The following is a 23,008-nucleotide window of genomic DNA, read 5'->3' on the forward strand; positions in this document are numbered from 1 at the left end:
AACCTCTTTGCACACAAAGCTAACCGTTTGCGTAAATAAAATCCCCCACAGCTCTAGACCAAACAACCAACATCCATCTACAAAATAAAACGTACGGACATAGATCACCACACACCTGGCACTTCATCAAATCTGAGGTCACTCTCTTTCACTTTCACAGAGAAAGTATGGGGCAAATAATACTACTTGCCGAGATGAAACCCAGTTTTTCCTAAACAAATTGAAGGGTTATACTGCATAGTCCTATCCTTAACATTAGTCATGGTTCACCACTGATTTCTCTGCTCGGACACTTAAAAATCCAAAAATCCTAAATTCAGTTTTAGTATTTAGAAAGAGTTTTACAGCTCTTGCGACACTGAAATAGGTAATATAAGTGCCGAAGATAAGAGGTGTTATTAGACAGTAATATGCAAAGTACAAGGAGAGATAAAGACGATAGATGTTTGATAGGGAAAGGAGGAGCGAACCACACCAAAGTACTCGCCAACCATCCACACCCTACATTAGCCTCGTCATCCATCCAAGTTCTCTGAACTCTCAGCAAGTTATTCTTGGTCTAACTTTGCCTCTTTTGCCTTCTGTTTTTCCTGTGATGAACAAGACGCTCTGGACCTTTTTGTCATTCATGTGTCCTTGAAACTGCATTTTTACAAGTTTGAATAGTGACCGGCTGACGTTGGCTTCTTTCAGCACCTCCTCAATTGCTTTCGTTTTCTTCCAGGAGATTCCAACAGTTTCCAGAGAAACTATTTTTTCTGTTGCCTGTAATTTATTTTCAATATCTTTAGTAATTGTCCATTCTACAAGCAGTAATTTTCACACAAAAAGAACAAAGCAATTAATAGTCACCAGTTATGATTTTTAACTGTCAGTAAGAATATTTGGATCTGCAATAATAAAACACCAAACTACAAAATTCATTTATACACAATTTTATTGAATTTGAACACTGTTTAGACATGGCAGACTAGACAGTTGATACAGCAATTACATTCACAGAGCCATCCCTCTTTCACATTCATACACTCGCTTCATTACACTTCTACTCGGTAGGACTGAAAGTACATGCACAAGTCCTTACAATCCGCGGGTTGGACCAATACAATGAAGTCCTCTTGCAATAAACTTTTTTTCCCCTTCTTATTGAGACAACTTGTCTTAATACTGAAAGAAACAATAATCTCGTTCAAAATTGTTGATGAGTGATTTACAAAAGTCTCTGGTCTACTTGTTCTAAATTTAAGAGTCTAAAGGTCCAGCCTTAATTTCCCGCAGTCCCCTTTGAAATTATTCAAATACATGAAAGATGCTACTGCTGTCTGTCCTTAAAAGTTTATCTGAAGCGGACTCCACAGTACTTCGTATTCAAAGTACAGGTTGAGATCACAAAAAGGAAAACCTACAACTACAAAAGCTACATTTTGACACGTGTCACAACTCTCAGTCAGATGGAAATATGTGCACACACTAAAGGATAGAGACCGCTGGGGCACAGAAAAGAAAAGATTCAGCTGAGGTATTGAGAGAAATTTTGTTCCTGAAGTCGAGAGAACCACAGACCATTCGAATAACAACCAACAACAAACAGACGAGGGAAAAAGGCTCTAGAATAAAGTACCAATATCATATGCATCTTATTCAATACGGGGAAGCAAAAGTGTATACTCTGTGTGTATACTATTAGTATGTGTATGTGACAGAGTTCTATAATAACCTTTTCAAGCGACAGTGAAAAAAATGTATCGCTTGTGTGGGTGTGTGTGTGTTTGTGAGTGTGTGTGTGTGTGTGTGTGTGTGTGTGTGTGTGTGTGTGTGTGTGTGTGTGTGTTTAGGGGACGGGGTGGGGAGGGTGAAAGTAAAAAATAAAAATTATTTTAAGTAATATTAGAAATATATGTATTTTCAATTAGTACAGTTAGTCTATGCCAACCCCCTTCCTTTTTTTCATTAAAAGTATTCATCTTCACAGGCTTCCTGTTTGACAAAAACCTGACATCCTCGGAGCATTCAGTTTCACACACTTCATCTGGATAATCATGAAAAAATAAATTAAAGGTGATGAGTACTTTGTCACAAACTTACATTCATACCACGCACTTTAAACTTGTCATACACATTCAGGTAATTAAATTTATAATATCCATTTGCTGTACACAGCACTTAAAAGTTTTTAAAAGAAAAAAAAAGAAAAGTAAAACTTGGAAGGCGCACCCCCTTTGAGGAACTCAAACTATATGCTAAGGCATAAAACGCACAGTAACCCTATCTAATTTCATCACCGAATCATATACCAGATTACAGTGAGAGGCCAGACCAAACATGCCACACTCACAAGTTACATTACTCCTTTGTTTTTACTGCATGTCTCATTATACCCGGGGAGGACTTTTGTCCCTAATTCAGGGAGTATTTATTACTACTACCTACGGCATAATAAAATCAGAGAAGTTCACCTTGAGGGAGCAACCATTTCCACCTACCAAAATATCAGAAAATTATTTACTTAGTCACTACAAATATATTTTCTCAAAGAACTTACTTCTAGGCCTACTTACAAGAAAATGTTCAAAGTTTATCTAGTCACAAATCAAAGCCCTGATTTGCTAATGATGAATGAAAATAGCACAGCTTAAAACAAATTTGGTCATGAGAGTAACAATATTATTTGTTCCCTTACCAATTAAAATGCAACGCAACAAAAAAGACCACAATGTGGAGCAGCTATGTCAGGAATGTGAATGTGCCTTGTGTTCTTAAAACTCGGCAATGTACACTCCTGTTAAAACTGTCCAGTCCTGACGGAACATAAAGACAATGGATAACTCCAACGAGTCACCATGTAGTAACTAATAATACCAACATTGAACTCCAATTCCTCGAGACACTTAGAATCTTTGTAAACATTAAAAAGGTTGTTTAAATACCAGTCTTTTTATCGACTAAACTCTAAAGAATGAACTAAATTGGTTGAAAAAATTTCTTAATGAAACCTGCTGACCCACTTTTGTGACCATTTTAAACATCATGCTTTCATGAATTTAATCAAATCTTGTCTTTATATAACAAGATAAAGAGTTTTCACAATTTGTCAGCATATTTGCCAAACTACTTTTTCTTTCCAAAGACAAACAAACTAAAGACAAAGTGCAAAGGTGCATGCCTTCAGCTCTGACCACAGATTTTGAACAATAGCAATAAGACCTCAAAGTAACTCAACTGACTTCTTTATAAACCATCAAAATACTGTGGTATGACAAACTGTGTCTCAATCTTAGGACTGGTTTAGGGTTTTTTTCACAGATATGTTACTAAATTCAAAGTATTGGAAACATTCAAAAGATTTTTTCAAATATTTAAAAATTGCATTTCCTGAATATCAACACAAAGCTGGCTTCTTCCTTATTCCAATGACCCTTGAACAAATGCAAGCTTGAGCCAGTTATCAGAAACAGAAAGCAGTGGAAACCAAATGACGGGTCTTCTTCTGACCTTAACTTAACTATTCAGACCATAAAACAAAAAGTTACAATAATGGTCTTTTCAAGAACTTGAGCTCAGAAATATCAAGACCCCAGTTTTACACCTGGCAACACAAGCAAACAGCAAACGTTCCACACTATGCTGCAAATTCAAATGCTGCTGCTGTTTGCATTGCATAACATAGACGGAAAGTGACAAATAATATGCTTTGAATGTTGTAATGTCGCTGCCTGTCTCTTTGCTGTAAAATTCAGTTTCAATGTGTTTTTGGCGCCTGAAACACATCTCGAAAGATGATGAAAATCATGAAGAGAGATGCAACGTGAGATGGAAGGGTTGCACTTGTACAGGTCATGCTGAACAAAAATACTGATTGATAAAACTTCAACTAAACATGAGCCATATTCAGTCATCTTTTTCACAGGAAGATTTGAAACAATACATTTAACTCCCATTTAATGAGGCTTTGGAGTAAACACCAGACCAAAAGTGAAACTTGCACACAGTGTAAAAAAAGGACCTAAAACCAGCAGTCTTTTGACCCAGCAACACAGAGGCTACCCATCTGACCCGAACCTACGGAGTATCAATGATGTTGAACACAACGAGGCCAACTCAGGGAGAGTGCTATTGACCGGAGACAGATTAAGTCCGATTCTGTCCCTCTTTAAGTAATCCAGCACGAAACCTGTTTTATTTTAGCACCATTTGTATAGCTTCAAGGGTGAACCTACGTCTTCACCTGATGTAGACCATTTTGTTCAAAGATCAGAAATTACAAACATTTTCATTGAACTTCAGACTTGGCCAGTCAGTGTCCCAAAACCATTAACACATGCCTACCAATACAGCATACTCATATAATAGTATATATAAAACTTCTTGGAAATACAAATAACTAAATGACAATCGCCAGCAATCTAAAACAAATAGATACCTGAAATTCATTTCTTGTGAGCTAACTGGAAGCACTGTTATGCCAAAATATCCTTAAAGTTGCAGCGTCACAGATATTCATGTGATAGTGACAAAGAGTCATCGCTTCTATTTATCATGTGAATCTGTAATGACATAACTAACACAATTCATGCTGCTGTCACAAAAATAAATTAAAAATTCTTTGACAAGAACTGTATACTAAATGCTTTGACCTCAACAATAATGACTACAGAAAAGATGGCCAGAATACCGAACTTCACAAACTTCTTACCCGCTCCACACAAGACAAAAGCCACAGAACACTCCTCAGTCAGACTATACCATGCATTCAGTCAAGTCAACACACCATGCTCAAATACTGAGCTAATGTTTACCCGATACGCTTACTCAAATAAGCATAAAATATATACTTTGGTTGCATACAAAACTCAAGTGTGCTACCCATTTCAACTAGCAGCTTCAAACATTCAAACAAATTCATAACTTAAAAGTTGATAGCAATACCAGAAAAAGAAACGATCATACTTCCTTCATCAACACGCAAACAAAACCACTGCTGCACGACACTGTAATATCATACACACTTTCCCTTGGGAGGGCTATGGCCGGCAAGATGCCTAGGGAGCTAAACTACAAGGAGAAGGGAGGTTAAAACACACTGTCATCATCACATTTTTTTGTCAAAGGCATTGAGAGGAATGAAACAAGACTTATGTACAGCAATATGTTGTGGAACCTGCATACGATTCACAAAGCGGATTTGTACAATGATCATACACTCTTAAGACTCAACAGCACTCTCAGGTGGATTGTTCAATGATCATACGCCCTTCAACAAAATAACATCTATGAAAACAGAAACCATGTCATCTACAATTGTAGCATAATCCTTCCAGGAAGAACTCAACATAAACACACTATAATGAGACTGTAAAGGTGATCAATAGGGTACGACACAAGAGGATTTAATTCCCTTTTCAGTTCACTGAAAAGGAACAACTAGAAACCCATAAAAACAAGCGGGGATGGGGAGTAAGTGCCGAGAGTGGGTTTTGTTTTCACAGCAAGAAGGACACAACCAGGCCACTTCGGTGCAAGGGAGCAGATCCAGACATCGCAAAGAAACAGTCAACTCAAGAAAAGCATAGCATTTCAAAATGAAAGAAGGTATCACAAAGTCACAAAGAAATTTGCATAAAAATATACAAGTTCTTATCTCTCTTTGAAAAAGAAAATCTGTTAGAAGAAACAAAATACACCAGCATTTACATAATGGTATACTCTACATAACAGGTATCAAACCCATAAGCTTTGGAAAATGAAAGATACTGAACATTCTTATGACATTTTGACACGTTATAGTTCTTACACTTATTTATTTTTCCTCATCCATTTCTCGTATATATATTTCAAGATCAATAACAACCGTCTATATTTCATTCTATATGTCATTTCTATATTTCATTCTATATGTCATTTCTATATTTCATTCTATATGTCATTTCTATATTTCATTCTATATGTCATTTGGTATGCATTTCATCTCCCAGTAACTGGACTATCATTTCCATTTCCAATACTATATATATATATTTATTTCGTTTCCAAATTTCAGCCAAAAGTACAATGGTCCAATTAGGACAAGCCATCCCGATCTCCACAGAAGAATGATTGTAATACATAGACTGCATCAACAGGGAAGTATAACAACTATTTCACCAAACTGACTTGACAAACAAAACGGCATCTTAACAATGAAGAGGTCTGAATTAGGAGGATTTTTTTCCTCACATGAACAATTGTACAGGTTAGTCTTTGTATGCAGTGACATGTCAACTGATGCCACGCAGTCAACACTGTACCATGTGGAGCATCTGGTACACTTGTACCAAGTATCACGCAGGAGGAGAAAAGGCACTGGACAGGGGTTCCCTACGATGCACCCGTGCCACCCAGCACAATGTTACAGGACAGACGAGCACAACGTGTGTGCAGCATGGACCCACCGGTGGAGAACATGGCCAAATAAAACCATGTAGAGGAATGAAAAAATATTTAGTGCACTAAGATGCAATGATTGCTCACCATAATAAACATTTTGCACCATCATAAAAGTAATTTAGAGCAATAAGGACGTGTGTTGCTTATGGCTGAGACCCAATACACAGAAACAGTAGATGCGGAACTCAAGGTACACACAAACTTGTGTGTTCGAGACTCACAAAGAATTTAAATGGGTGATACAAGTGACACTGTTTGTGACTAGAGCTCAGATCTGAGCTATTTCAAGATATCTGTATGCATCAGTCCATACCCGGTTGGCATTAATCATTAATGCAAACATAGTGCCCTTTTATTTACCAGCAGCACTAAGACTTGAAATTACTGCAGAAGAGGTAGAATTATTGGGCTGTTGCATTCCTACAAACAGACCCCTCCTTCATACTACACAGCATTAAAAAAAGAGTAAATTTTAAAAACGGACACGACATTGAAGATACATATGCATCTTATTACTTCATCAACTTACCAATTATTTCATTAACTTTTATTGAAGGAATAAAGAACAGAGAAATGCATGAGAGAACCACCGGCATTAAAGGCTTCATGTAAACTCGCAATACAGACTTTAGAATGTATAACCCTTAGTTTTATGGGGTTACGCTCATTATATTGTAAGCACAGTTGGCGTGAGGCGCCAATAACAAGAATAGTGTAAAAGAAGGGCTGATGAACACTTAATATCTATCGTCTCTGGAATGACATGTACACATTCCAAAGCCATTCATCATCGGCAGCACTCAAGGAGCATACATTGCATGAACATGACCTTTTACATACAGGTCAAGACAGCCCTGCTGAGTAAAGCGTCCCAAAAAACTTGACTAGTAAAATCAATTCTAAGTAATGAGTTACGAGAAAATAACAATGAAATCCGCTTGAACCAAAAACAATTACTCCAAACACAACAGTAAGCCGAAAGAAAATAGTATTCCCAATTTGTTACTTCCTTATTTGAACAATCTCTCTAAACTGAAAATTTTTTAAAATCCAGCAGTCCAGCAGATTTCAGTTTAAGCAGACTCCACTCTGGTTGTAAAATCTTGTCACTGTCTTACAGCTCACTCAACACAATTTTTTTCATTCCTGACGAGGATTGCTTCGCCCCTGAACATCAGGACCAACCTAGGCTGCGCAAGACACACCTCAACATTAAAATTGTGCAAATCCGATACAATAGCTTTCCCGAGCAAGAATTAAGAGCAAATTCACATCACTTGTGCCTGCTGCCAAGGGCATATATAATACAAAAGAGTAATGAGAAAATAAGCAAGATTGGCTATCATTACAACTCAATAAGACGCTAATTTTGTACGCCAATCTGAAGAAAATAGGAGAAAAAAAAATCCAGGCCTCTATGAAATGAAGAATATAAGGAAAAATGGTTAGAGCTCATCCACAAAGAAGTTTCATCCCTATAAACCCACTGAACACAACTTATATTTCAGTCCCACAAATGATATGAGCAATTTCATACTCTCCATAAATTAAGACAAATTCAATGGGCTTTACAATATGCACAGAAAAAGAACATCATGGATGTACATGGAGGGGTCAACACTGACTTAAAAACATACATTTGCTGGTGGTTTGAATGTTAATTATGTACTATTACATACAATGTACACAGCTATGACACTTCAAATATGTTTTTTTGCTGGTTCTGTGTACATGAGCATGTAAGTGCACATAAAAATGAACATCCAGGGATGATGAGACCACTAAAAAGAGAGATTCTTCTCGTTGCTTAGGTACGCCTCCACTGCTTGCTGGCAGTCCACCGAAGACCAGCGCTCAAGCAGAAGATTGCACTCTGTCTCATTAGTCAGCTCCATCTTTGTGCGGTGGTGACTACGAATCAAAAGTTTCGTTGCTTCCAACGCCTGCGGGAAAAAAACATACACGTGAAACAACATATGTGAGGCTGCGTGGTGAAAACAGGCGCTCGTCAAAATAATGAAAGTCAGGAAACTGGCATTTTTCAGCAGATTTGAGAATTTCTAACAATTTTTTGTTTTTGGTTCAATACCTTTCATGCACATTAAAAAGCACATCTTGGTGTGGATTTTATTGAAAAATGTAGATTAAAAGTAGAAAAGATGTAAATTTTCATTCTCCGCCGACTCTCAAACTAAGGAAATAACTCAACTTTCGAGGCCATTTTCTCGATAATTTTACTTCTGAAATCAGGGGACCCCCAACCTCCTTCATTCGCAAATATCCCAACTTGTATTCAAGATAAATGGACGTTTTTTTTTCATCCAAAACAAGAAAAAAACAAACAAGCTCTAAGACAATACTAATGACTCAATATGCCCAAAAATTGACGAGAGCCTGATTCCACCCCGTCGTGACACATATCACAGTACATGCCTTCTTTATTTCATTTTCGTCTCCACACACAAAAGGCAGGAAGGGGAGAACAAGAGAGAAAGAGAGACAGAAAGACAGGCTAATTGAACGATTCCTAGTTACACTTTTTCTGATACTATTTATGAAAAGCTATCTAAAGTCGTAATCAGAACTACACTTTTTTTATAATCGTAAAGAAATCCATAAAGTAAGCTTGTCAGGAGTATATTTCACATTTGGTTCAAATTCCTATCTCAACAGACATTGTTTACTTAATATAATGCTACTTGCTTATACAACATTATGAGGTGCTTTATGGTTCTCAGCAATATCTGTGACCTAAGATCAGTATTGTTATGGTTATTATCTCACCTTGGCAGAGCAGGTGGCCATGTTCTGAGCCCTGGGTATGACTTCCTGCATCATGAGCGTGGGCCAGAACACCTGGGAGACCAGACCCAGCTGATACGCCTCCATGGCCGTGATCTTTCGCCCACCGTACAGCAGTTCATTGGCCTGGGAAAAGAGGTAATAGTTTAGCTTCAGTAATAAGCCTTTCACAGCACTTCCAACACAGTTAGGTCGTATAAGTGCCGAAGATTAGGTGTTACAATAGAGTAACAAACACAAGAAAAGGAGAAGAGATAAACGCGGTACATGCTTGATAGGAAGGAAGAGAAACTACACCATAACACCTGCCAACCACCCAGGAAGAGAGGTTTGATTGTTTGAGTAAAAAAATAAACACATTAACACAATAAGTGTCACTAAGTCATGAAAAAAAGCCAGACAAACACAAAATAAAGGGAAATTGTAAAGAAGTAGCATCAACACCAACCACTGGCACCCTCCATCCACCTGCTAAACAAGACTGAAACGAATAAAAATAAACTAAACCTGTACAAGGCTGCTCTCTAACTGATTAAGCTCGTTAACCACATATTTAATCATACCCTACCAAAAATACAGTTCAGATGAAAAGAAGTATCATTTTTATTTTTGTACATTTTGCTTTCTTTTCAAATGTAGGTGTTTTACACCACCATCAACACAATTTTGATCATTTAGGGTCTGTCACAAACAGGTTGAGCTGAAAGGGATACAACATCCAAGAAGAAAAACAGAGACGCTCTACAAAAATTCTCCCCACATGAGAATCAAACTTCTGCGTGCCAAGACAAAACATCTAACCACGGCACCAGAGACGCCATTGAACCATCTGTGGAGGCCATGAAAGCTTGATCTGTGCAGAAATCAAAACAGCTACTATACTCTCTTACTGTATTTAATGCATCTCAATTTGAGGGCACAAAGTTGAAAGTCCCATTTGTTAACACTGGGACAAGAAGAAACATTCAAGGATTTGAAGTGATACCCCCCCCCCCCTTCCCGTCATTTATCCATTTATTTCCAAGAGTACAATTAGTTTCGTATCCTACAGCACCAAAGCTGCCAGCTCAATCAGCACCAAGGTGGCTTGCAACCTGATATGACTCTAACCCAAACAACCAGCACTTTTCCTTAAAAAGTACTGAGGCAACTGAAACCATCAGGTAGAAGAAAAACGAAAACCTCTCTTGAACTAATTCCAGTTACTTGCTATCTATATGTATAAAGAATGTAATTATCGATTCCATTGGTTATTTGTTTTCATCCTTTGAAACCTTAAGAGAGCTCAGTTCAAAGCAAAGCAGCAACTCTTTCTTCCTAAATGTGTACTAAAGCTTAAAGCAATAAATAGACAGCAGTCAAACTTTGAAGAAAAAGCAAAGACAGAGATTGAGATTCACTAAAACATGATTATTACAAAACTTCTCCTCCCAGGCATATTTTCAAATAGATGAACAGAATTATCTCACGCACAACAACCAATTGTTGCATTTTAAAAATTACAAGAAGATCCCAAAAACTAAAGAATTTTTAAAGTGATAACGCCCATTTCAAAATATCTGGTCGGTCCCCCCCCCCCCAAGTAGACCAGTACTTTCTCGCAATAAAACATCGTATTAAGCCGACAGGTCTCAGCATCAACCGCCTCAAAAATATCATTACAGAGTTGCAATGAACGTTCAGCCAAAACAATTTCCCATATTCAGCTGCAACCAAATGTAGTTTTGAAATCATCACAGTATCTTTTTACTTACAGAAGGCAATCCTAGAGTGAGTGGCAGAGTGAAGGAGGAGCAGCCCTCTGGTGTCTGTGACAGCTGTGAGTACGGCAGATGAAAGGACGCCTTGTCGCTGGCGTAGACCACGTCACACAGCGCCAGAAGGGACACGCCCAAACCCACAGCCGCCCCAGACACTGCAGCAATGATCGGCTTGGGGAATGTGATAAAGGTTTTGGTCAGCTCTCTGAAAAGACAAAAAAATTGCTTGTTTCATTTATCTAATTTTAATATAGGTGTTTTTATGTCCCTATTGACACTATTTAAATCCTTTAATTGGCAGGCTTTGACTGCCTGTCAGGGCCAACCCAAGCTAGGAAGGATACAACATCCCAGCAGAAGTACTGAATATTTAAGCACCTATAATTAAAAATATGACATAATCTTAACATTTCATAATTTTAGCTACGCAACATATGTCAGCTTTCTGCTCCGATTTTTGTTAATAAACCAATAAGTATTAACAAGCAGACAAAAGACCCTGTTACTTTTTTTTCAGTAAGAATAGTAAAAATACTGACCGAATACTGTCTGCCATTTGTCGAGCTGCCATCCGTCGATCACCGGAGACTAGAAAGTGTAAATCTGTGCCAGAACAGAAAACGTTGCCCAGGCTTGAGAAGAGCACCAAGTGACTGTCATCGTACTTCGCAGAGTTCAGCGCTGATACCATTTCTTGGATTACCTGAAATGGGCAGATCAAAATCAGAAACAAATAAATACAGACATCACAACCTCGGGACAGACTGACCCAAAAGGGTTCTCACCTTGAAGTATTCTTAAAAGTAACAAGACTTAACTTCTTTTCTCTATGTCACTCTTTCCCTTTATAAAAGTGGCCTGGAAAAAAAATATCAGTCACTTTGATTCAAAGAGATGAAGACTACTTATTGAAATGACGTTCAAATAAAACTCTAGGCTAGCCAAATCATGAAGGGAACAAAAGGTCATGTGCATTAAAAGCGGCTCACAAGAAGTTTATACTTTGTGTACACGTGATTTTGAAGAATAACATATTTTCTCATTCCCTCCACTGATTAGTTACTGAAGTCACATGCATGTAAGTACTTAAAACTGCCTCATTTCAGACTCAGTTAAAAGCAAATCAGATAAAGAAAAACCCCATATGCATACAGCATGTCACAACAGCATTTCCACATCATCAAAGTCAATTGCAGTCTGACAATAATAAGAAAAACAACAAAGCACATTTGAGCTCCAAGTAACTACCTGATTAAAATTTCAAAGATATACAAGAACACAGCATCCAAGTTTTAAAATTATGATGGTCAGAGACCCCTTAAGGTAAACAATAACACTCACCACTGTAAAAAGATGGGACAAAATAAGAAGCTTGATGGGTCTATTACATACCATTCACGCCACAAGCAAATGGTTTAAAACTCCAAATGCGCTACCTTCTTTTCCAATTGAGACACCAAACCAAAAACAAATATGAAATTATTTAGATAAAAAGTATGGGAAACTGAGGCTACACAAACTCTATATTGTCGGCCAGCAGTTCAGAATTACCAAGCCCTAAATTCTGGAAGTTTCCTAAATTGCAGCGACTTAAATCTGTGGCATCATTTGCCGGTGCTTTGATTGAGAAGTATTTTGTCAAAATTCAAATTCGAAATGTTCAAAAAGACAAGAAATATGCATAATGTAGGAACAATTGTCAAAAGAAAGAAACTTTTTCTAGCAATGACAATGAAAAATTAAATTTTCATCCGAATTGCTTAAAATGGGCTTAAATGAAACTAGAGTAAATTCTAAGAACTGTGGTTTTTAAATTTTAAAAATCCATTGATAAATAAAAAAGTTATTGGGATTTTTGTTTGCAAACTGTTGGAGGACCTTCATATAGGAAAAAATCGCCAAAATGTGGGACATGTTTTGATGTATTTTGAGGAAAAACTGTTCATAAGTCAGTAATGAATTGGAGCATATGAATGAAACTTGGCAGCTCCATGTGATTTTTAGTGCCAAATCTAGTTCTGCTATCACTTTTTCGTTGTCTTCATTACTTTGGATCTTAAAGACTGATATTAGCGTGAAATTTGTTGAATTGCATGACATCGTTTTTACCGCGACGCGATCACCCCTTCTAAAACTCAGTAAAGCGCTATCGGGAAAACCCGCGATGTAGTCATCGGTGACCCATTTGGTTATAGGCAGCCAATCACATGCCGCCTAGCGATCACGCGCTCTTGCATGCCGGCACCTCGCGTTTTGAATGCGCGATTAAGTTTCTAGATCTAGTGTTTTATCAATGGGTGGGTGGTAATTTTAAGTTGGTACGGAAAATCTACTAAACGCAGAGATCTGAAATTTTACAGCAATAAAGAAGACATGTGGGGCGCTTGTGTGGTCGGCGATCAACCCGCTGCTCCGCTTAGTTTTAGAACCGCAGAGGAAATTCTCACAAACACGGCAATATCTCCGGTTCTAGTAATCGTTCGGGATTGTACGCTGGCATGTCGTTAGTTTAACCTTTCCTCTGGTTGGTTGCCGAGTTTCATTGATTTTCGTCCAGGAGTTTTCCCGTAACTAAACTTAGAAGAGAGTCACTTCTGATTCCGAGCGGCCCAAAAAATACCCCTCGCGCGGAGGCCGATTTCCGGCACAAGGCGCAGCGGGCGATTGGCATTGCTACTTTTTCTCTCTCCCATAAATTTTGGCTTTCTGGGCTTGGTACATTTTCACAGCTAGCCAACGATGTGTATTCTGTTACAACACTTACCTGGGGGTTCAACGCGTTCTGCATAACAGTCTGTGTGTTGAGCCAGACCTGTGTGTAGCGGCAGCACTTCTTCACCACAATCTGCTTGTAGCGGAAGGCACACTCGGTGGTGCGCACGCTCGTTCTCCTCTCCACAGGCTCCCTGCCCACCGTGCTGGCAAAGCCTGCACCCAGCAAGCTGTTCCTGCTGCTGGCTCCGTCCCTCCCCACCCCATGCAAGCCTTTACTGTTTCCCTTCTTTGAGCCCTTATGACCTGGACGCATCTGGTCAGGCAGACTGTCTAAGAGAGACTTGTATGAGATTGTGCCTGGGCTGAGTGGCTGTTCCTCTGTCACAGGTTCCTCTGCTGCCAATGAGTAGGAAGATGGCACGTCAGCCAAGTAGGTTTCTATGTTGAAGAGAAACGAGAAAAAAAGTCAGTGGCTGTGAAAATTTCAAAATTACATTTAAGAATTTACAGTTACAATACTCATGAAAGCAATTTCAGGATTAGTAAAAAAAAAAAATCTAAGACTTCACTAACTCTTTCTAATAAGAAATGACACCTTGTAAAAATATCAGTTACTGTAGAGTAGAGTAAGCTGACCATCTCAATCAACCAGCGAAAAGTTAGTATTAACTCTTTAACCCTGTCTGGACGGTGGCAACGTCCGGTTGTCGAGGTCCATAACCATGGCTGCGAAGTTATTATTGTATTATGGTACGGGAAATATTAAAAAGTACAAGCTAACAAGCCTTTAGTTTGATCTGGAAGTCAAAGATACATGAATTCTACGTCTCGGTAATGCTTTATAGATCAGTTTGACACGAAACAAGCGGTTTTAAAAACGTAATATGTTGGGTCGCATTTCCACAAACAAGAGAAAATTACGCGGAAACATGCTTTTAAATTGTATGGTTAATGAGTTAATTTGTAAGCTGAAGAAGAGCATGATTGTTAATAACTTAGAGATAATCAATACATAATTAGGAATTAGGCAACGAGATTTTCCAGATGCATTTCCTTGTAAACAAATTTGGTAAAAAAGACTGAAGGCTATAAAGATACTCAAGGACCGTGGGAGAGTCTTCGAGATAAAGTACAAATGTTTGAACATTTTTTACAATTTAGCCTTCAAAGACTTCCTATAAAAAATTGTAGTCTGGCTAATGTACTCTGAAAGTCACACAATTAGAATTGTTTGGGTCGATTTGGTATTTCGACTGCATAGAGAACTGAAAAGCAGATTCTTACGGCCTATTCTGATATTTTTTTTTTTATTTGATTAAGTAATTACCTTTTTCATTCTCAGTTAGTTTTAAAGGGCTAGTCAGCATTTTCAAACGAAATCATAGCAATTTTTAAAGTGGATACAAAAACCAGAATGCTGACAGCAGTCAAAAAAAGGCATCCCTGCTTTTCTATAATACAGTGACAGTCAGTCTTGCAAAGAATACCTGAAGCCTCCGGTGACACAGGGTCAGGCAGGGAGTTCCCCGACGGTTTTGACGGGTCGTCTGTGTTTGGGTCACCCATCAAGTGTTTCACTGCCGTAAACAGAGGAGGTGGCGAGGCGGAGCGAATGAGACCTGCAAACGTGCAACAACATTTCCACATCTTTTACAACACAAGGTGATGAGATGGATGAACAATGGTAAAAAAGAAAGGCATTACAACAGCATATGAAACTCTGGCCTTGAGTTTGAGAGAAGAGGAAAAAAGAAGCAATGGGGCAAGCGAAGAAGGGGAGTGAAAAGGACGAATGGGAGGAAAGTGGAAGGACAAGAATCAAAGAAAGAAAAGGAAGGAAAGAAAGAACGCAATAAAAAATAGGATTGAAAGAAGGAGAACAGGGAGAAAAGGGAATGACTTGGGGAAATGAGGAGAAAAAGGAAGGGAGAGATGCTTAGAAACAGGAATGGAAGCAAGAGAACAAGGAAGGGGAACAAACAGAAAGGGAGGAAAAGTAAGAGGAACCAGAGCGGGACGAGGAAGCAAGGAAAAGGGAAGAAAGGAAAGTCAGAAGATAGGGGAATGGGAGAAAGAGTTCGCACAGGAAAAGAAGAAATAAAAGGCAGAGGCAACAGAAAGAGAGCGATGAAAAACAAATAAAGGATCAACATTATTCACTATCACTGACTAATATGAACGTATAAAAAGTGATATTTCATGACACCCCCCCCCCCCTTCCCCATGAGCAAAAGTCACAATATTATCCTTATATTATTTAAAATAGTAAGCGCAATAAAACTGTTGGTGAACAACATAAGTCTATAGAAATGATAAAACTATTTCATAGACCAACACATTGTGCCATTAATTATTTTCAATTAGTAATGCCTGCAAGTAGCAACATTCAGTTACAAATCATCAAAATATTTCACCTGATTTTGCTATCCAGTCCTTTGACTGTTTTTTGGAGTCCATAAGTGACATCTTTTTTTTCTTTCCTCCATTCTTTTTGGCAGTTCCAGGAACAGAACTGGATTCAGCTCCAGATCCAGGTATCACGACAGCGCCAGAAAGTCCCACACTTTTCTTTGACTTTGAGGTATCTTTGGGCTTCTTCTTGGAAATTTCACTGGAATTTTTTAGGGCCTCTGTTTCATCTACACTATGTACACTATCACAATCAGTAGTGAGGGAATATAGAATATCATCATCATCTGTTTCCTCATCACTAACTTCCTCCACTACAGCAGCTTCTTCTGGTTCGACCTCTGAAGCTCCAGGAGTTGTGTTCGTTTTCACCGGTTTGTGCTTCTTTGGTTTGTTAGGCCCTAGATCTTTTTCAGCATCTTCAACAGTCTCCTCAAACTTCCTCTTCACTGTTTTTTTGTTTGAAAATGGTTTATCTTGTTTATTTTCTATATCACCTTTAGTTTTTTTACTATTTTTACTTGCACTTTTTCCTAACAACTGAGATACAATGTTTGAAGAGTCTCTGTCTTTTAGAACATTCTCATTACTTTTATCTTCACAGGCTTTCAAAGATTTGACAGTCTCTTTGGGTGATTTTAATGAAACTTTGCTCGCCTTTTTTTCATCTGAAGCAATAGGACTAACATCAGTCTTGTCCCGAAGCATTTTCTCTGGAGACTTCTCTCCTTTCTTGTGAGAGCCAGGTTTCTTCAACGGGGTAACTGGTACTGGCGACCCTTCGGGCATTTTATTTAGAAGATTTTCGTTATTAAATTTTACAATGAGGGGCCTACACGCTTTGAGATTTTTGGACGGTTCCCAAGAATCATGGTCTGATGAAAAACCTCTCCAGCGTACCAAGTACACAACTTGTTTACTGGGTAAAATTCTTTTGCCTAATATCTTTTCCACCTGAAAATGTTAAAAAGTAAAATCTGGTTAAAATGAATGTTGCAATCAAATGTTTATAAAACGGAAAGAAAGGGGCACATACTGAAGATTAAAGGTAAAACAAGAGGGTAACATACAAAGAAAAGGGGAACAGGAATGAACATTTAATGATTGACAGGAAAGAACAAGTAAACCATACCAGAGCAACCACTGACCACCCATTATTTTCTTGTAAGTGTCTTACACCACCTTGACACAATTTAAATCATTTATAAAGAGGCGCAGGCTTCGATCTTGCTAGTCAAAACTGATAACCAACCCAGGCTGAGAGTGATACAATCATGCTACGCCCCCGCAAAAAGAAAAGATGGTCCATAAAAATTTTCCCCACACTGGAATTGAACTCAGGTGTACTGTGTACAACAGCAGAGCATCCAACTGCTACACAAAATGCAATTGACGAGTAGGTCAGTATGGGAATGGGAGCACTACATTAGTGTACTGTCTTTGACATGTGAGTGTGTGCCCAAAAAGTAATGGGCTTCAATGACAATTTGAATAACAAATTTAACAAGATATTTTAAAGTACACAAAGGCACAGTTCTGGATCAAAGCAGAAAGACATGAAAATCCCACCATCTATACATTTCCGGTCAGAATTGCTCCTGTTCTCAAACGACTTGAAGCAATAAAGTCAAGGACAACAGAACGTTTATAAAATATAAGCTAATAAACTAAAAACAACTGACTGAAAAACTTTCTGGGTTATTTCCTTTGGAGAACTTTAAAAGTACACTAGAACCTGCCCAAAGAAGGCCATGAACCGGGACAATGAATTATTATAAGGAGAACAGAAGTCATCTTCAGGGGTCCTCTTTATGTTGCTAAATATATAGAAAAACAACATGGGAAGTGGTCTTTTGTATAGGTGGTTGTTTGGGATGGTTGGTCCTCAGAGTATAAGGAGACTCCCTGAAATTCTGTTTAAGGAATTCAAAGCATAAAAGAATCATGTTATAATCCTAATGTCTCTCCCCTAGTCAACTGGCAATGGGAGACATTAACACTTTCAACTCTGCCCAGTTCTCTATGATATAATTAATTATTATAATAAATTAATAATAATAATAATAATAACAACTGCATTAATATAACTCGTACCCAAGCTCTACAGCATACTCAATGCGCTTTAGAACTATTACAGTAGCCCACGAATCTCGAACACGAAAATCATAAATTTTTGGGTATCTCGAACATAATGCTTGGTCCCATTTCAGTCAGAAAGTTTTCTTTGTATCGACTTCACGGAGTTCCCGAACACCCAACACTCGCACAAATCCACTTTGTATTCTAAACTAAAGACCTGGCTTTAGAGCCTTTCAGGCCGCAGGTAGGTGTTTCTCTGTTAATATTACAGCCAAAATGTGGTCCTTGTCTCACCACGAGAGACTGGAGGAAGGGAGGTTGGGGAGTGATGCTGACCGCACGACATGACGGGCTCACCACACAGGCAATCATGTCGTGGGACGTGCACGGTGCGGATGGCAAGAGGTGTAATTTTCTGAAAGCCAATTAAATGTGAGGAAAGGAATGACGTAGGAGTCGGCTTTGCACGTGAGAATTTCTGCTTTCCACTTTCATTGAATCTTCTTCCTTTCACACCGTCAACACGTTCATCAGGGGAGCGAACCGTGTTAAATGTTTTAAAGTTCTTTTTTTACCTCCCTTGATTTTGTTTCTTCGTATTGGGGGCTTTCACGGACATGACAAGTAACGGAAATCTCAAACACTATTTTCAATCCTTGATGAATTCAAGTTACCTGTGTGCCCAAAAGACCCTAAAACACTCGGAAACATTTCCGTTTTTCTTGGAAGCATACAGTGCAAGCTGCGGATTTTACACGCTCAAACACTAACAAACTGACATGATCTTTCGCTATCTATGACCCAGTAGCCATTTCAACCTGGGAAAAGGGAGGAAAATTCATGTAAATTGCCTTTCCCAAGAACACAATGTCAGGACCCTAATAGGATTCTAACCTAAAACTTTATGATTGTGAGTCCAAGGGCCTAACCACTTAGTTACCGACGTAACGGACAGTTAATATTCCACCACTTTATAATATCATTGCAGCTTATGTTGGTTATCCTACTATCTTTATTTATTCAGAGCTGAGACATTAAAATTTCAACTACTACCAACAAAACCTTCACAAAATCCTTATCAAAAAGACAAAATTATGACATGACCCCATTTTCACGTAGCAAGTAAAGCAAAATAAATGCACACATGACACATACCCGGGAAGCCACATCTGGTCACCATAATATTGAAACCGAAGGCCAAATAAAGACTTTCTCAAAAGTGAGTAGTATGCACTCATTTTTTAAATTATGATGCCAGACAAATTTTCTTTTTCAATCGGCCTAATAGGCCTACATACAATAAACCCGTGACACGGACATATATCGGTGTGCGAGTTATTTGCCCCTGCCCCAAAGCATCCATATATCACTATGTGCTAGTCTGCCGCAGAACAGTAGTAGTCCGTACAAGGATAAAAAGGGGAAAAATGATGTCAAAAAGACTTCCGTTCATTATATCTATATTGTAAGGGTCAAGGCAGATCAAGGAAGAGGGAAGCGGTTTGAATTTATAAAGAAGGCATGCAGAGTTCATGGGGCAGTGTGTAGCCATGTGTGCATATTTTTTTTTCCTCAGTAAGCCAGGGTACTGGTACAATTTTGGGCTCAGGAGGTCAGGGTTCATTGGGTTATAGAGCCTTTATTCTGTGTTGACAAGCTGACACCTTATCACTCTGTCAGCCTGTCACCATTATGTTATGAGGTTCCCTATTCTAACAAAGTTAAAAATTTGGGTCTTCCGTCCACCTCTTTATATCCTGACTCGTAACACAAGGTTCTTCAGGTGAGACTACTGTTTCCCCTGTTTAACAAGGACCTTCGACTTTTTCAGACTTAAATTCATCACTTGACTTACATAAATTTCACGACAATGACGGTGTACTTGAAAATGGCAACGGCACAATTTGAAAAAGACAGCAAACTTTTAACAAAGCACTTCATCAATAACCACATAAAGACAAGGTATGTGTTGATGTGTTGCAAAAATATTTTAAATGAACTTTTAATAACTTTTAAAATTAAAATAAACCATCGAAAAAAATAAAAATAAATAAAACTTGTTGCAAGATACCTGTTTGAGAAAATAAAATGCCTTTAACGATGGTGTCGGGTATTTACAACATGGCAGTTTAAACTGTTTTTGACAACAAAGAAAAGATTTTCATCTCTTTATGAAAATATTGTCTCCTTTTTTAAATTTACATACTTTTTCTCCTACTAGAAGCAAGAAGATTTGAAGATACTGATGTTGCTATTCAGCCTAAGTGTTATGTGCACTGTCATGATGACGATGAGCAGAGGATCTGATGTAGAGCAGAAACTTCACCACACCTTGGATGAAGAAAACCGCTCACTCAATGACAAAAAAAAAAAGAAAAAGAAAATAAACATAGAGAGAAAATCAATACAACATTCAAATTTAGAGAAGGAAGTGGATTCCTGATTACACTACAGAATGCAGATCAAAATCTAGAGATCTAGATCTAGATCTAGATAACAAAAATAAAAAAGGATGCTGTTAATAAATTAGGCTGCCAAAAAGCTAGTCTGCAGCCCCAACCCCCTCCCCTTTCCCCATTTAATTTTCTCAATAAGGGGCTGTATATTTTTAAATGAAAACTTTCAATTTCAAACTTCAAAGAATTAAACTTTACATCTATTTCATAAGAGACAGGAGACTCAAAGGCTATTTTTCTTTCAGACAAAGGTATTGAATTTAAAGAAATCTTTAAACCAGACTTTCCCCTTTCAACAAAACGTTCTTTCTGTTTATTCCCTCACCATCAGCACCATGATCACCCATTTCTACACACACAGGTACCTTTACTTTGAACCAGTTTTTTTTTGTCTATCAATTTGGACCGCATGCCGACAAAATAAGTCTAGAATCTACGTCTTCTTTTGAGAGTTATTTCAAACTTTTCCGCTCATCTTTGAACCTCGCTAATTAATCAATCACGAACGTGAATGCTCACCGGTCATCGCAAGACAAAACTGCGAGTGGCAATCCGCGATAGCCTACCGCATTCTGTTTAGTGTGTAGGCCTAGCCAACACCTCATGGGCGCATCATTATTATGCAAGAAAAACCACATCGCCGATTGGTCAACCCAGACACAGTTTCTACCTCAGATTCGAGAGGCAAATTCAACGATTTTGTTGATAATTGAACGTTAAAATGTTTATAAATTGTCGCAACAGTAACCCAATAACCTATCGATTCCTCATTTCATCTAATGCAGCATTACTGACGTCAAAAACAGGTTGAATCAATGAAAATCTTACCTCGTACAGCGTCTCATCCGCCATTTCGTCGACACAACCTAGGGCTAGGCTATCATGCGACGACGAGAGTCGAGAGTGTGTTTTGTTGCCACTAGGTGGCGCGCAATTCTCTTTATCCCTGGCCGCCTCCTCCCAACCATGAAAGCGAAGCTTCGAACTGGCGAGTAGATCTGGGCACGGCTCGTACAATGACAATGTTATTATTAGTGGGTCGAGAGAAGGGTGGAGAGATGCGACCGGAGCTGCTGTTAAACTTTTAAAATTTAGATCTACTTAAGTACAAATTTAAGTACAATCTAAAAATTGTACTTAAGTACATTTTAAGTACTTTCCTGTAAATGTACTTGAGTACAAGTAGGCCTACTTTTTTTTTAAGTACTTAAATTTTATATGAGTAGGCTACATTTTCAGTACTTCTGCTAATACTATAAAATAATAAATAGGCTAAAACCGAACTAAAACACTTTGCAGTGCTAATGCAAGATGCGACTTGCGAAACTGCACTCGGGGGGGGGGGTGTAGAGTTATTGGTGGGACTACAGTTTTGATACACTTTATAGTGTTCAACATGATATTGATTTTTGTCAGTGGAAAAAGCAACCCTCGATCTGTTGCTTTTGTGTTGTTGTTGTTGCTTTGTGTATGGGGTTTTTTTTTTTGTTTTTTTTTTGTAATAGGACAAAACTGGAAAGTTGCTTTTGTTGCAGCAATATGTGGTTGCTGTCGTTACCATAATAACCCCTATTTGGTTTGAGGTGGGGTTGGGGAAGGGAGTGATTTGAACAAAGCAAAGAATACGATTTTATTACAATCGAATGCCTCTGCGAATTTGATTTGATTGAAGATAAGAGCGATAGCCTAGCAGTCAGTTAGAAGCATTATTTTATCCTGTTATCCACGTCGACATACGTTTAATTAGTTCAATATATGGGATATATAATAAGCTAATAAGCTAATGCAATATGCGCAAGGAGAACGCGATTGAATCTTATGATAATTATTCCACAGTCAGATATTCCTTAATCCCTGCCTGCTTTGGTCAAACCCTGCAACTGTATTGTAATAGTAGTAGTCGGCCTAATTGTTCATATTATGATATTATTGTTCGTGAATTACTGTTGTAATTTTAATTATTGTTCATTCTATCTCCTCGTACGCCCACGGCGTTATGTTCGAATAAATGGGTGCCAAATAATTATGAATAAATGTGGGTAAAACCAAACAAAATACACATATCATCACCCAAACCGGCAAACAATTTCGAATAAGCTCATCATCAAGCGAACACGTGCAAGTCTGCACTCAAATGCGCGTGCGCGCACGCGCGCACACACACACACACACACACACACACACACACACACACACACACACACCACATACACACACACACACACACACACATACACACACACACTTTCTAAACATGCACCTTCTCTCTCTGTCTCTCTATTTCTCTGTCTCTCTCTCCCTCCCTCCCTCTCTCTCTCTCTCTCTCTCTCTCTTTCTCTCTCTCTCCCGTGACACGGACATATA

The 23,008-nt window shown here is 38.4% G+C and overlaps 1 protein-coding gene across 3 annotated transcripts; it reads right to left on the reverse strand.

The window, feature by feature from the left end:
* Nucleotides 1-919: 919 nt before the first annotated feature.
* On the reverse strand, nt 920-21,570 carry LOC101853149 (chromodomain Y-like protein 2). Of its 3 annotated transcripts, none has more exons than XM_013080321.2 (8): nt 21,473-21,570; nt 16,115-17,063; nt 15,188-15,277; nt 13,750-14,138; nt 11,525-11,688; nt 10,980-11,190; nt 9,208-9,351; nt 920-8,366 (listed from the first exon to the last, which is right to left on the reverse strand). In XM_013080321.2, exons 1-8 carry the CDS (start codon nt 21,494-21,496, stop codon nt 8,205-8,207), a joined length of 2,133 nt encoding a protein of 710 aa, XP_012935775.1. In that variant the 5' UTR covers nt 21,497-21,570; the 3' UTR covers nt 920-8,204. The 3 variants fall into 3 exon arrangements, with proteins under 3 accessions (XP_012935775.1, XP_005094443.1, XP_012935777.1); XM_005094386.3 differs by having other exon boundaries at nt 15,188-15,319; XM_013080323.2 differs by lacking the exon at nt 21,473-21,570 and adding an exon at nt 20,395-20,645 and having other exon boundaries at nt 15,188-15,319.
* Between the last annotated feature and the right edge of the window lie 1,438 nt (nt 21,571-23,008).

This window comes from Aplysia californica, unplaced genomic scaffold (genome assembly GCF_000002075.1).
Source record: "Aplysia californica isolate F4 #8 unplaced genomic scaffold, AplCal3.0 scaffold00081, whole genome shotgun sequence".
Classification (NCBI taxonomy): Eukaryota; Metazoa; Mollusca; class Gastropoda; order Aplysiida; family Aplysiidae; genus Aplysia; species Aplysia californica.